This window comes from Stigmatopora argus, chromosome 17 (genome assembly GCF_051989625.1).
Source record: "Stigmatopora argus isolate UIUO_Sarg chromosome 17, RoL_Sarg_1.0, whole genome shotgun sequence".
NCBI lineage: Eukaryota > Metazoa > Chordata > Actinopteri > Syngnathiformes > Syngnathidae > Stigmatopora > Stigmatopora argus.
In genome coordinates this window covers 2,639,924-2,654,160 of record NC_135403.1, presented here as the reverse complement: position 1 = coordinate 2,654,160, position 14,237 = coordinate 2,639,924, and the positions used below count along the sequence as shown (strand labels likewise).

The 14,237-nt window shown below is 43.6% G+C and overlaps 1 protein-coding gene across 2 annotated transcripts in view; it reads right to left on the bottom strand.

Annotated features, from left to right (window-relative positions):
* ipo4 (importin 4) overlaps positions 1 to 14,237 on the bottom strand; it is an 81,299-nt gene that overhangs the window by 45,953 nt on the left and 21,109 nt on the right. For both annotated transcript variants that reach the window (XM_077624185.1, XM_077624186.1), the window contains one exon: positions 4,136 to 4,249. In XM_077624185.1, coding sequence (XP_077480311.1) covers positions 4,136 to 4,249 — 114 coding nt within the window. The remainder of the gene's footprint in view (positions 1 to 4,135; positions 4,250 to 14,237) is intronic.

Below are 14,237 nucleotides of genomic sequence, written 5' to 3'. Positions count from 1 at the left end.
GTACCTGAAGATTTCTCTATCCGGTTTTGAACAAAACAATCGTGAAACGAAGAAAAAAAGGTAAGATTTCTGATTTTCGTCAGCGGGAAATTTTAGGTGCGCACTATATTCGAGTACTGCGTTTTTCCAGATTTTTTTGGCCCAAAATTACCTGCGTGTTATTTTCGAGTGCGCGTTATATTTGAGTAATTACGGTACATGCAATAGGTCATTATTTGCTGTGTTGACCCTTTTTCAAGACCTCAGCAATTCTTTGGCATGCTGTTGATCAACTTCTGAAACAAATCCTGACTGATGGCCATCCATTCTTGCATACCGTATTCTCCCGCATATAAGCCGCACTCTTAAAATTGCCTTAAAATCGTTGAATTTTAAAATTTCTAGCGTATAAGACACCGCCTGATTCACAATTTTCTCCTCCATATTTGTGGTTTTAATAGGGAGTATAATGTATTACTTTGAAGGGAAAAATCTTAAGAAAAATCATCGCACATGATATTTCTGAGATACTGTATGAATCCAGAGGATCGTCTGGTGGATTGCACATTATTTGGGTCAATACTATAAGGAAGTTAATATGGCTGTCTTTGAAAAAAGAAGTAAGTCTATATTGACGAGAATCTGATGCCTTTTAATGACAGAAATTGTCTTATCAGAAGTTTAAGACATTGTGGTGGCCATATTGCTTCTAATGTCGAAATGTTGATTATTTCCATGGTTCATGTTACGGCAATAGTTGTCACTTTCGAAGAACAAATTCAAAAAAAAATGTTTTATTTTATAATCACAAATGTACAATTTTGCAGCTAAACCTTCAAAATCCTTTTTCTGTGTTCCGCAAGGGTGTTGCCTGCACGTAGACAAATAAAAAAAACAATTGACATCCAGGAAGTGTCCGTAGCGGTCTACTTTTTATCAAGTCTGTGGGTGCAATAATAGCATGAGAAACACATTACACAGGTATCAAGGCTGAAATTTTAACGATATACTGCAAGACCTTCAATCAGCTTTAACAACTATTGGGATGTGCTGACATGGTAAACGCTACGAACTCATCTATCAAGGCTACTCGCGTCTGGCCAGTCAGAGAGCGTTTAACTACAGTAAGATGGCCGTGGCCGGATGATTCGCCTAAAGACGTTTCGTCGACGGACGTTTGACAGACGGACAGGTCGCCGAATGGACGTTCCATCGAACGGTCATTCGGCCGAACGGCCGCTCAGCCAAACGGAGGTTCGGCCAGACGGAGGTTTCGCCTAAACGGGATTTGCGCGCTCGCCTCGCCCCCGGATCGTGTGTGTACAAGTTTTTCAACCTCGGCCCGTGGGCCATATATGGCCCTTTAGGATTTTTAATCCGGCCCGCCGCCGGCGTTGTCCAAATTATAGTAAAAATCAATGATTCATTTCCCTTTGCCGCTCATCACTCAATTTATTAGTCTACCGTCAATGGCAGCCCGGGAATAAGCACTCTTGGGCGGGCATGTCAGCCCGGGAATAAGCACTCTTGGGCGGGCATGTCAGCCCGGGAATAAGCACTCTTGGGCGGGCAGATGTAGCAGAACCGAGCCGTGAAATGACAGCAATTAGGTTAAATCCATCCTAAAACAGCATTTAATGATCAAATACAAATACTGGAGCTGGAACACATTTTGAGCCGTTTGGCGAATGGTCGTATATATACATTTTTTTGCCTTATCGCGACATTTTACCGAGGAATTCACTTCCCTGGGCTCAGTTCTAATGTCCAAAGAGCTCCAGTATTTGTATTTGATCATTAAATGCTGTTTTAGGATGGATTTAACCTAACGGCTGTTCGGCCGAGTGACCGTTCGGTGGAACGTCCATTCGGCGACCTGTCCATCTGTCAAACGTCCGTCGGCGAAACATCTTTAGGCGGATCATCCGAGTACGTAAGATGGCGACGCTCAGGAGTGTCAGGCACAAGTGAGTTTTTTCACGTTTTATGCAAGATTTGGTTCATCAGTTTTTCCTTGAATTTCATTCATAGACGTCAAATACATTTTGTTTAGAATTTTATCTGTTTATCTTCTCTGTATTTTAAAGTAAATGACCGTATCGGTCGCATTGTCTTGCGTTATGGCGTTACGTCTTTGTCACCTTGCAGTTTCCTGCATGTTAAGTCTAAATTATGCGCATATAAGACGTACCCTGGATTCAGTACACTTTTTTTGCGACAAATACGGCTTATGTGCGAGAAAATATGGAACTCAATGCTTGGAGTTCGACAGAATTTGTGGGTTTTTGATTGTCCACCAGACTCTTGAGGATTAACCACAAGATCCCAATGGGATTAAGATCTGGAGTTTCCTGGCCAACGGCCCACAATCTTAAAGTTTTGTTTCCTAAGCCATTGTATTATGACCTTTGCTTTATGGCAAGGTGCTCCATCATGATGGAAAAAGCATTCTTCATTACAGAACTGTCCCAGGAAGGTTGGGAGAAGTTGCTCTTGGAGGACGTTCTGGTAACATTTTTTGTTCATCGCTGTTTTTAGGCAAGATTGTGAGAGAGCCCACTCCCTTGACCGAAAAGCTGAATGGTCTCAGGATGCTTCACTGTTGGTATGAGACAAGACCGATGGTAGCGCTCACCTCGTCTTCTCCGAAGAAGCCTTCTTCCAGAACAATCGGAAAGGGGATTCATCAGAAAAAATGACTTTACTCCAGTCCTCTGCAGTCCAGGCCTTGTAACTCAGTCTGTCCCTGATGTTTTTGCTGGAGAGAAGTGGCTTCTTTGCTGCCCGCCTTGACACCAGGCCTTCCTCTAAAAGTCTTCGGCTTAACGGAGCGTGCAAATGCACTCACACCTGCCTGCTGCCATTTCTGAGCAAGCTGAAACAACTTCAGGAGACGGTCCTTCCGCCTGCTGGACTTTCTTGGGCGCCCTGGAGTCTGTTTGGCATCAATTGAACCTCTCTCCCAACCTTCCAGGGGAAATTTAGTGATGAAGAATTCTTTTTCCAGCATGATGGAGCACATTGCCGTAAAGCAAAGGTCATAACAAAATGGCTTAGGGAACAAAGCATTAAGATTTTGTGCCCTTGGCCAGGGAACTCCCAAGATCTTAATCCCATGGAGAACTTGTGTTGAACAATCAGAACTTGTGTTGAACAATCAAAAACTCAAATTCTCACAAACTCCAAGCATTGATTTTGCAAGAATGGACAAACATCAGTCAGAATTTGATCGACACCATGCCAGGGAGAATTGAAGAGGTCTTGAAAAAGAAGGGTCAACACTGCAAATATCGACCTATTGAATGTAATACTCAATAAAAGCTTTTGATACTTGTGAAATGCTTCTAATTGTATGTCATTATACGATAGAAACATCTGGCAAACACCTCTAAACCCTTAAGGAACAGACGGTGAAAATGTAATATTTGTGTCACTCTTAAAATGTTTGGCCATGACTGTAACAATAGGAATGCATTTTGCCAAAAATATATCAGTTTGAGCCCCGACAATGGCATCCACAATTTAATTGAATGCCTTTGTCATTCAACAAGTATAATGAAATTTAAAGCTTCACCCTGAAGTGCATAGTCAATAAATAACGAATTAGTCAACATAATAAGTAGTAAACATCTCTCATCTCATTTCATTTTCTGAACCGCTTTACCTTCATTAGGGTCGCGGGAGGTGCTGGAGCCTATCCTAGCTGACTCCGGGCCAGAGGCGGGGGACAGCCTGAATCGGTGGGCAGCCGATCGCAGGGCACAAGGAGACAGACAACCATGCACTCACACCCAAACTAGGGGCAATTTAGAGTGTCAAATCAGCCTACCATGCATGTTTTTGGAATGCAAGAGGAAACCAGAGTAATGGAGAAATGCAAACTCCACACAGGTGTACGTGACCTGGATTTGAACTCAGGACCCCAGAGCTGTGACGCCAAGGGGCTAAACACTTGTGCCACCACACTAAGTAGTAAACATAAATCGTCAAAATAGCTAAGTACTCATTTTAAATGGAATTTAATGCTTTTATTGTCATTATACAAGTATACAGAAATTGAACCTGCAACTCAGGCAGCGCCCTCTAAGTTGGTGAGCCCTATAGGCGTGAAAATAAGGACATTTGTTTTGAAGGGTACAATTAAAACAGGGCTTACCAATGGCGCCAATGGCAGACACAGTGAGTTCTTTTATTTTCAGGCTATCGGTGTTGTTGAGGGCAGATAACATGGTGTCCATCAGTGTAGGGAGGTAGGGCTCAATATCTGATCCTGTATTACATAAAAATTACATGTATTAACAATGCTTAAAATAGCTTGATATTCAAGGTTTCTCGCAGGTATCAGCAAATCTCAATTAATGCATTTTCAACTTTCAAGTAATTTCATGCCCTTGTCCAAATGCAGATTTCTTCACACACACGAACAGTAAAACGGCATATTTTTAATTTTTGAAAATGAACATGTAATTTTATATGCAATCATGTTTTTCAGATAATAAGAAACCAGAGAAAATTTGGTCTGGACGTTTAAACTTTTGACAGATCAGCTTGTACATCTGCCCAGCGTATCATAAAACAACATGTACAGATAATTCAAATTTACGAAAATTCCCAAACCATTGAACTATATTTTTATATATATTCAGTAAGTGTCAAGGGCATCTGGCATAAAGCTTGTGCCAAAGTCTATCATGCAGATCAACCGTTTCGCCATGGCAACCACTGAAGGGATAAGACGTAAGTCAGTACAATAATATATCTGTTATTCATGTCAACCAGACAAGACTTCAAGTAAGCACAACCATCTAAGTTGATTACATACCCACAGGAGACTCCCTTCTTTGTAATATCGTGAGAAAACGACATGCAAGAATTAACACATGTTCACACAACCTGATTCCGAGCGTTTTAGATTCAAGTATTTACTAGGACTTCTCACCAGTCGGCATGTACAGTGGGGAAAAGAAGTAATTAGTCAACCACCAATTGTGCAAGTTCTCCTACTTGAAAAGATTAGACAAGCCTGTAATTGTCAACATAGGTAAACCTCAACCATGAGAGAGTGTGGGGGAAAAAACTGAAAATCACATTGTTTGATTTTGAAAAAAAATATTTCCAAATTAGAGTGGAAAATAAGTATTTGGTCACCTACAAACAAGCAAGATTTCTGGCTGTCAAAGAGGTCTAACTTCTTCTAACGAGGTCTCCACTCGTTACCCGTATTATAAGCATCTGTTTTAACCCATTTTCGGTATAAAAGACACATGTCCACAACCTCAGTCTCTCACACTCCAAACTCCATGATGGCCAAGACCAAAGAGCTGTCGAAGGACACCAGAGACAAAATTATAGACCTGAACCAGGCTGGGAAGTCTGAATCTAGGTAAAAAGCTCGATGTAAAGAAATCAACTGTGGGAGCAATTATTAGAAAATGGAAGACATATTAGAACAGTGATGATTTCCCTCGATCTGGGGTTCCATTCAAGATCTCACCCCGTGGCGTCAAAATGATACCAAGAACAGTGAGCAAAAATCACAGAACCACACGAGGTGACCTAGTGAATGACCTACAGAGAGCTGGCACCACAGTAACAAAGGCTACTATCTGTAACACAATGCGCCGCCAGGGACTCAAATCCTGCACTGCCAGACGTGTCCCCCTACTGAAGCCAGTACACATCCAGGCCCGTCTGCGGTTCGCTAGAGCATTTGGATGATCCAGAAGAGGACTGGGAGAATATGTTATGTCAGATGAAACCAAAAGGACTCTGAACTTGCATTAGCACGACACACAATCCCCTCTGTGCAATAACTTCGGGGTGTGCAATAACAATGTGCAATAGCTTATTGTGCAATATTTTAGAATTTACCTTGCCAGTGACGTGACTTTTTATATTTTTATATTACTTATGTTTTTACTGGGAATACGCACTTTGTGGAGTAGCACCACCAATTTCGTTATACGCAGCTGTGTATGATGACAATAAAGGCTTTTTGATTTGGTTTGATTTGAAAATTGAACTTTTTGGTAGAAACACAGGTTCTCGTGTTTGGAAGAGAAAGAATACTGCATTGCATCCAAAGAACACCGTACCCAATGTGAAGCATGGTGGTGGAAACATCACGCTTTGGGGCTGTTTTTCTGCAAAGGGACCAGGACGACTGATCTGTGTAAAGGAAAGAATGAATGGGGCCATGTATCAAGAGATTTTGAGTGAAAATCTCCTTCCATCAGCAAGGACATTGAAGATGAAACGTCGCTGTGTCCTTCAACATGACAATGATCCCAAAAACACAGCCAGGGCAACAAAGGAGTGGCTTCGTAAGAAGCATTTCAAGGTCCTGGAGTGGCCTAGCCAGTCTCCAGATCTCAACCCCATAGAAAATCTGTGGAGGGAGTTGAAAGTCCGTGTTGCCCAACGAGAGCCCCAAAACATCACCGCTCTAGAGGAGATCTGCATGGAGGAATGGGCCAAAATACCAGCAACAGTGTGTTAAAAAGGCTTGTGAAGTTACAGAAAACCTTTGGCCTCCGTTATTGATAACAAAGGGTACATAAAGTATTGAGATGAACCTTTGGTATTGAGCAAATACTTATTTTCCACCATAATTTGAAAATACATTCTTAAAAATCAAACAATGAGCTTTTCAGTTTTTTTTCCACTTTCTGTCTCTCATGGTTGAGGTTTACCCATGTTGACAATTACAGGGCTCTCTAATCTTTTCAAGTAGGATAACTTGCACAATTGGTGGTTGACTAAATACTGTATGTACATCTAGGGCAGGGGTCTCGAACTCAATTTACCTGGGGGCCGCTAGAGGCCGAGTCTGGGTGAGACTGGGCCGCATCAGGATTTCCACAAGAAAAGCACTGATAAAACTTTCCAACGTTATCAAATATCTTTATTTTTTAACAAAAAATAATGAATTAAATAAATTAACTTAAAAGATGAATAAAAAATAAATCAATCAGTAATATAAAACCAAATAATACTAATGAGCATACAGTAGATATACACTGGCTGGCTAAGTAGAGAAAATGAATTATTTTTATTCCGTTTCAAATGTCTGTATTAACAGCTCTTTAACCTTTAACTTTCTGAACTTGAATGGAACATTGAACATGAAATATTCTGAACACGGCTTCTTTTGCCTACTCCTTGCTGCTAGAGACCTGGCAGCGCTTCTTCTCACATAGTCACATTTGGCTTGAGGGAGGAAGCAGTGGAGACCCTCAGTAGAGCTTGAAGATGCTCATCAGTAAGTCTGGACCTGTACTTGGACTTATTGAAGTTCAAGGTGGAGAAGAGCTTCTCACACAAGTATGTGCTCGCAAAAAGGCACATGGTCCGCTTGAACCTTCGGGAAAGTTCAGGGAAGCTGGGGGTCAACTCTCTCAAAAATTGCCCAAGCTTGTCTGCTTCTCCACTCACCTCCCTGAACTTGGCTTTGAGTGCAGAGTTGCACTGCAGGTCAATGAGCTCCATTTGAAGCTCAGTATGGGCATCTTGCACATCAAAGGAGAAGGGGTCCGCAAAAATTTGAAATGTGGCTTTGTGTGTCTTGAAGTCTGCAAATCTGTGATCAAATTCCTCCTGTAGCTTCGAAATGGCCTCAACATACTTCTCACCACTGAATGGTGTGCCTGCATCCACGAGAGCCTTGCATGCTGGGAAATGGCAAAGGTTTGTCTGAGAGAGCTGGGCTTTCCATAACACAAGTTTAGTGCAGAATGCTCTCACGTTGTCATAGGCAGCACTGACAAGTTGCCCCTGGCCTTGTAGCTTCTTGTTCAGTACATTAAGCTCATGTGTGATATCAACAAGAAAAGCCAAGTCCATGAGCCATTTGGGATCACTTAGCACAGGATCAATCAACTCAAACGGCGTAGCTAGCTTTGACTGCTGCATTACTGTCTTTGGTAGCCTTCTTGAAGAGATCCTGTTGCCTCAGAAGACGTGTTTTAAGACTGGCAACCTGGTTGGCTCTCTCATCTCCCTGGTATTTTTCGTACTCCTCAGCATGTCTCATAGTACAATTACGTTTCAAATTGTATTCCTTGTGCACCGCAACTTTTTCAGTGTAAATGAGACACGTCGGGGTGCCCCTGTGTTCAACAAAGAAATATTGCACTCCCCACTTTTCTTGAAACTGTCTGTGCTCATCACCGACCTTTCTCTTCACGGCAGGCTTTGAAAGAGACATCTCTGGGGCTCTGTAATATGTTTTTCCACTTGGAATGAGTCTCGGGTTGATCTTTCACATTCAGTCGCGCGGGTTTGTGGCGCATGTGCACTTTCGCTCTCCGTTTCAATCGCGGAGATGGCTTCAGACACTGACACAGGCTGGATCACGGATCATAGCGCCTCATTCAGTTCTATGCTGAGAGCAGCGGAGGAGTGTGCGCGCCGAGCGGAGTGATCGGCCTCACGGCTTCTCCTCCGCCCAGCTGATTGGAGGAATGAATGAGTGAGTGAGCGAGGCACTGGACAGCCCGGCCGATGTCCCGCCCTCCAGAGCCGTATACCTCACCGTGATTGGTTCATTCAGCTCCGAACCAAAGTTCCCTCTAATTTTTTGTTGGTCTGAGCAGAAAGACAACCTCCCTGAGCGCACTGAGTACCAGTGTGAGCGACATCATCGGTACTCGGATGATTCGCCTAAAGACGTTTCGCCGACGGACGTTTGACAGACGGGCAGGTCGCCGAATGGACGTTCCACCGAACGTTCATTCGGCCGAACGGAGGTTTCGCCGAAACGGGATTCGAACGCTCGCCCCGCCGGATCGTGTGTGTACAAGTTTTTCAACCTCGGCCCGCGGGCCATATACGGCCCGTTAGGATTTTTAATCCGGCCCACCGCCGGTGTTGTCCAAATTATAGTAAAAATCAATGTTCGTCTACCATCAATGGCAGTCCGGGAATAAGCACTCTTGGGAAGGCAGATGTAGCAGAACCGAGCCGTAAAATGACAGCAATCGGGTCAAATCCATCCTAAAACAGCATTTAATGATTAAATACAAATACTGGATGATATCGCGATGGAGGCAAAAAAACGTCTATAGACGTCCATTCGCCAAACGGCTCAAAATGCTCTCAAATTCGGTCAAATCCAGCTGAAAACAGCGTTTAATGATTAAATACAAATACTAGTATTTGTATTTAATCATTAAACTAACAAATACTAGTACGACCTGTCCGTCTGTCAAACGTCCGTCGGCGAAACGTCTTTAGGCGAATCATCCGGTCACGACATCATCATTGCTCGCTATCGGCACACCAGTATCACACCTGCCACAAGCAGGTGCATGTCAATGTTCCCTCTAATTTTTCATGTAAAACATGAGTGGACAGAGCTACTGCCACTGGCTGCCACTTAAACGGCGCCATCATGGGGAAAGGGGTAAAAAAATAAAAAAAAATTAAAAAAAAAAAAAAATAAAATTTCATATTAAGACGGGGGCCGCAAATTATCGTCCCGCGGGCCGCAGTTGGCCCGCGGGCCGCAAGTTTGAGACCCCTGATCTAGGGGTTGTGAACCTTTTTGATGGAAAGGGCCATAAACAATTCATATTTTTTAAATGTTAATCCTTGAGAGCCATGCTCCGAATTTAAGTCAACATAGTACATGAAAATGTGCACCTATTTTAGTCACTTCACCACTTCTAAAGTACAAAAAGTCTCTGAAGTCTTTTGACAACATTGTTACGTTGTTGCTAATCAATGAGTTTCAATGAGAATATCCATGCAGAAGAGTGTAATGAAAAAAATGATTAGAAGGCGCTGGAGGTCGTGTCAATGCCATAAGACCAACATAGCGCTCCTATTCCTGCGCTGTCTCACCAGCAGTTTCCATAGTTTACCTCACAGGTTCGCGGAGAGCCATATGCACCCATCAAAAGAGCCATATGTGGCCCTACCCCTGATAGTCAATATACAAGGAATGCAGAATTATTAGGCAAGTTGTATTTTTTAGGATTAATTTTATTATTGAACATCCATGTTCTAAATTCACCCAAAAGACTCAAAAATATCAAAGCCGAATATATTTGGGGAGTTGGAGAGGAGCTCTTTTAGTTTGAGGTATTTTAGATGGATATCTGTGTGCAGGTGACTATTTATGTGCACAATTACTAAGTACTTAACAAAAACAAATATACGGTCGTACCTCTACTTACGAAATTAATTGATTCCAGAACTTTTTTCGTAAGTTGAAAAATTCGTAAGTAGACCAGTACTTTATATGTAAATTCTCTAATTCGTTCTACGGTCCTCACAAAATTACCAACTAAACCCTAAAAATTGACCAAAGTGCCCCAATTTTGTAGGAAAGGTGTGTTGAAACGCATGTGCACGAGTGTCAGGAAGCTAACGTTAGGCAACAGAGAATGAGAGCACACGAAAACATCTAATCTCATTTTCTGAATCCGCTTTATTACTCATCAAATGCCGTAACACCGCCTTCAGGTCAGGGGACAAGTTACAATACAGTGCTGCCAGAGCAGACCTGAAGAGAGGCATTAAAAAGGCCAAGGCAGCATAAGCAAGGAAATTTGAGGAGCACTTCACAGAAAATAACCCAAAGAAGATGTGGCAGGGAATACGACACATTACCAATTACAATGACAATAATGTGTCTGTTAACGCAGATGCCTCACTAGCAGAGGAACTGAACCGTTTCTTCGCCCGCTTTGAGACTGACAAGTCGGATTCAGTCTCAACACATCCACCACCCTGCAGCAGTACACTGAAACTTCAGGAACATGAAGTGAGACAGGTACTGCGGACTGTGAACACCAGGGAGGCTGCTGGCCCTGAAGGAGTACCTGGGAAGGTGATCAAAGCCTGTGCTGACAGGCTGACTGGGGTTTTCACAAAGATTTTCCATTGTTCACTGCAACAATCCATCCTCCCATCCTGCCTGAAATCTTCCACCATTATCCCTGTCCCTAAAAAGCCAACCATTGACAGCCTGAATGATTATAGGCCTGTTGCACTTACGCCTGTGATCATGAAGTGCTTGGAAAAGTTGCTTGCCCGCCACATCAGGGATACAATCCCTCCCTCAGTTGACCCTCACCAGTTTGCATATAGAGCAAATACGTCCACTGAGGACGCCATCACCGTAGCTCTACACACAGCACTGAACCACCTGGAGCACCATGGGACCTATGTGAGGATGCTTTTCATTGACTATAGCTCAGCCTTCAACACTATAATACCGGACATTCTGGCTGACAAACTCTCCCACCTTGGACTATCCTCTTCCATCTGCTGTTGGATTAAGAAATTCTTAACCAACCGTCCACAAACTGTTAGACTTGGTCCCCACCTCTCTTCCCCCATTACACGGAGCACTGGCTCCCCTCAAGGCTGTGTACTGAGTCTTCTTCTGTACTCCCTGTACACATACGACTGTACACCGACCCACCAGTCTAATTCCATCATCAAATTTCCCGATGACAACAGTGGTCGGACTCATCTCAGGGGGGATGAGTCTGCCTACAGAGATGAGGTCAACAAACTGTCTTTGTGGTGTTTGGTGAACAATCTCACACTAAACACCACGAAAACTAAAGAAATAATCCTGGACTTTCGCAAACGCAGCACAGATATGACCCCACTCCTTATAAATGGAGTATGCGTAGACAGGGTCCAGTCCTTCAAATTCCTCCCTGGTCTACCAACACCACGGCAGTGGTGAAGAAGGCCCAGAATGACTCCATTTCCTGATGGTACTCAGGAGGAACAACTTGGACACTAAGCTTCTGGTAACCTTCTATAGAGCCACTGTGGAGAGCATCCTGGCATACTGCATTACAGTGTGGTACGCTGGAAGCACGGCAGCAGACAGAAAAGCCATGCAGAGAGTGATCAACACCGCCCAGAAGATCATCGGCTGCTCTCTGCCCTCACTGGATGACATTGCCAGCCTTCGCTACCTCAGCAGAACCGGGAACATGGTTAGGGACCCAGACCACCCTAGTCACAACCTGTTCCAGCTGCTGCCCTCTGGGAGACGCCACAGGTCTCACAAAGCACAGACAAATAGACTTAGGGAGTTTTTTTCCCACCGCAATCAGGACTCTGAACTTGCGTTAGCACGACACACAATCCCTTCTGTGCATGGGAATAGAGCAGCCGCGAGGGAATTTTAGATCAACGAATCCATGGTTAGCAAATGGAGGAAGCAGGAGAACTAGCTTCGCCAAGTCAAGAAGAAGAAGCCGAGTTGATTTGCGACTCCAAGCGTGCCCATATCACATCAGCGGTGAAAAACCAAGTCATGAAAATGAACTCTGAGCTTGCCGTCATCCCCAGAGGCTTAACTGAAGAACTCCAACTGCTGGACATCGGCAACAACCGGGCGTTCAGAGCAAAGTTGTGAGCGGCATGGGAACAAAGGATGATAGGTGGCGAACACAGCTTTACGAAGGGTGGCAGGCAGCGCCGGGTTAGTTACGCCACTATTTGCGAATGGATTGTGGCCGCTTAGACCAGGGGTAGGGAACCTGTGGCTCGGGAGCCACATATGGCTCTTTTGATGGGTGCATATGGCTCTCCGCTAACCTGTGGGGTAAAATATGGAAACTATGGAATTATTGTTTTCATTATACTCTTCTGCATGGATATTCTCATTGATACTCATTGATTGGCAACAACGTAACAATGTTGTCAAAATAATTCGGAGACTTTTTGTACTTTAAAAGTGGTGAAGTGTCTAAAAGAAGCACACATTTTTATGTATGTTGACTTTTAAATTTGGAGCATGGCTATCAAGGATTAAAATTTAAAAATATGAATTGTTTATGGCTCTTTCCATCAAAAAGGTTCCCGACCCCTGGCTTAGACGAACGTGTCTGCTTGCACTGTTGTTCGAGCTTTTACCAAAGCCGACACAGCTTTACGAAAAGTAGGAAGCAGCGCCGGGCTAGTTACGCCACTACAGTGGTACCTCGTCATACGACCGCTCGTCATACAATATTCTCGTCTTACGACGGAAATTTCGATCGAATAATTTGCCCGTCATGCGATCAAAATTTCGTGATGCGACCAAGCCAGGTGGCCATGGCACTGTCTTTTTTGCATATCTTTCGTGTATAACAATATTTACGAGCACCGAATGAGTTATTCAGACCAGGAAACGCACAAGGCGCATGCGCGGGAAAAAGAGGGCTTTCTGGGTAATGAAGTATACTCGTGCACACAACGCCGACAGGCAATGGCACTCTTTCTCAGAATAAAACTTTACCCACAATCAATACGTGGGTAAACTCAGTTGTTGCATTTCCTGTTATTTTTATCTAATACGAGGAGTATTATATTACTTCTCGTTCGCTGCTCATAAGAACATCAGGGCACTGGCTCGCAACTCCCCGCAATAGCAACCACGGTAGCAACTCTATCATAGGCGCCGTTCGAGGGGATGCGACCACAGATGCTACAAGCTAAAAGGAGCCGCTAGCCAGCGCCCCCGAAGCTCCAATGAGCAGCGGAGCGATCGCTGATAAAAGACTGCTGCTCGTTGGCAAGTGGTCGTGCGTTATCCGATTGTGAGGACATTTGTGTGCATCATTTTCGGAATATTTTGAAGGGAATAGTACAACAGCAAACAGCCCATTGATAGCGAACGTGAGGGTGGAGTGTTTGTTCCGTTTACGAGTGCGTTGTGTGGAAAAAAAAACCTGAAGCCCCCCGCCTCTTTTGTGCGCCTTTCCCTCTCCCCTCGGCGAAATCCGCCCAATTTTAGTTAGATTAAACACATTTTATTTCTATTAAACCACTAGTTATGTGTTACTTTGTTAATAGATGGGGAATTAGAGAAAATAATACATTTTTTCCAAACCAATGTCCTGTTTTTGGTGTTTTTTCAGAGGGCTGGAACGAATTAATTTGTTTTCCATTCATTTCAATGGGAAACGTCCGCTTGAGTTATGAGAACCTCATCATACGATCTCAGTCTCGGAACGGATTACGATCATATGTCGAGGTACCACTGTATTTGCAAATGGATTGTGGCCGCTTGGACTAACATGTCTGCTTGGACTGTTGTTCGAGCTTTTGTCGAGCCACATGGCAATGTGAGTGACTGACAACGAAGAGAGGGAACCCGGGGTTTTTGATGAATCATTTGGACAATTGTTCAATTCGGACACAGAAAATTAGGACTTTGATGGATTTGTGGGTGATGATTGATCAAAAAACGTGAGTAAATTGTAAAATGGCTAAATAAAGTACAACCGAACTCAGTTTGGCTT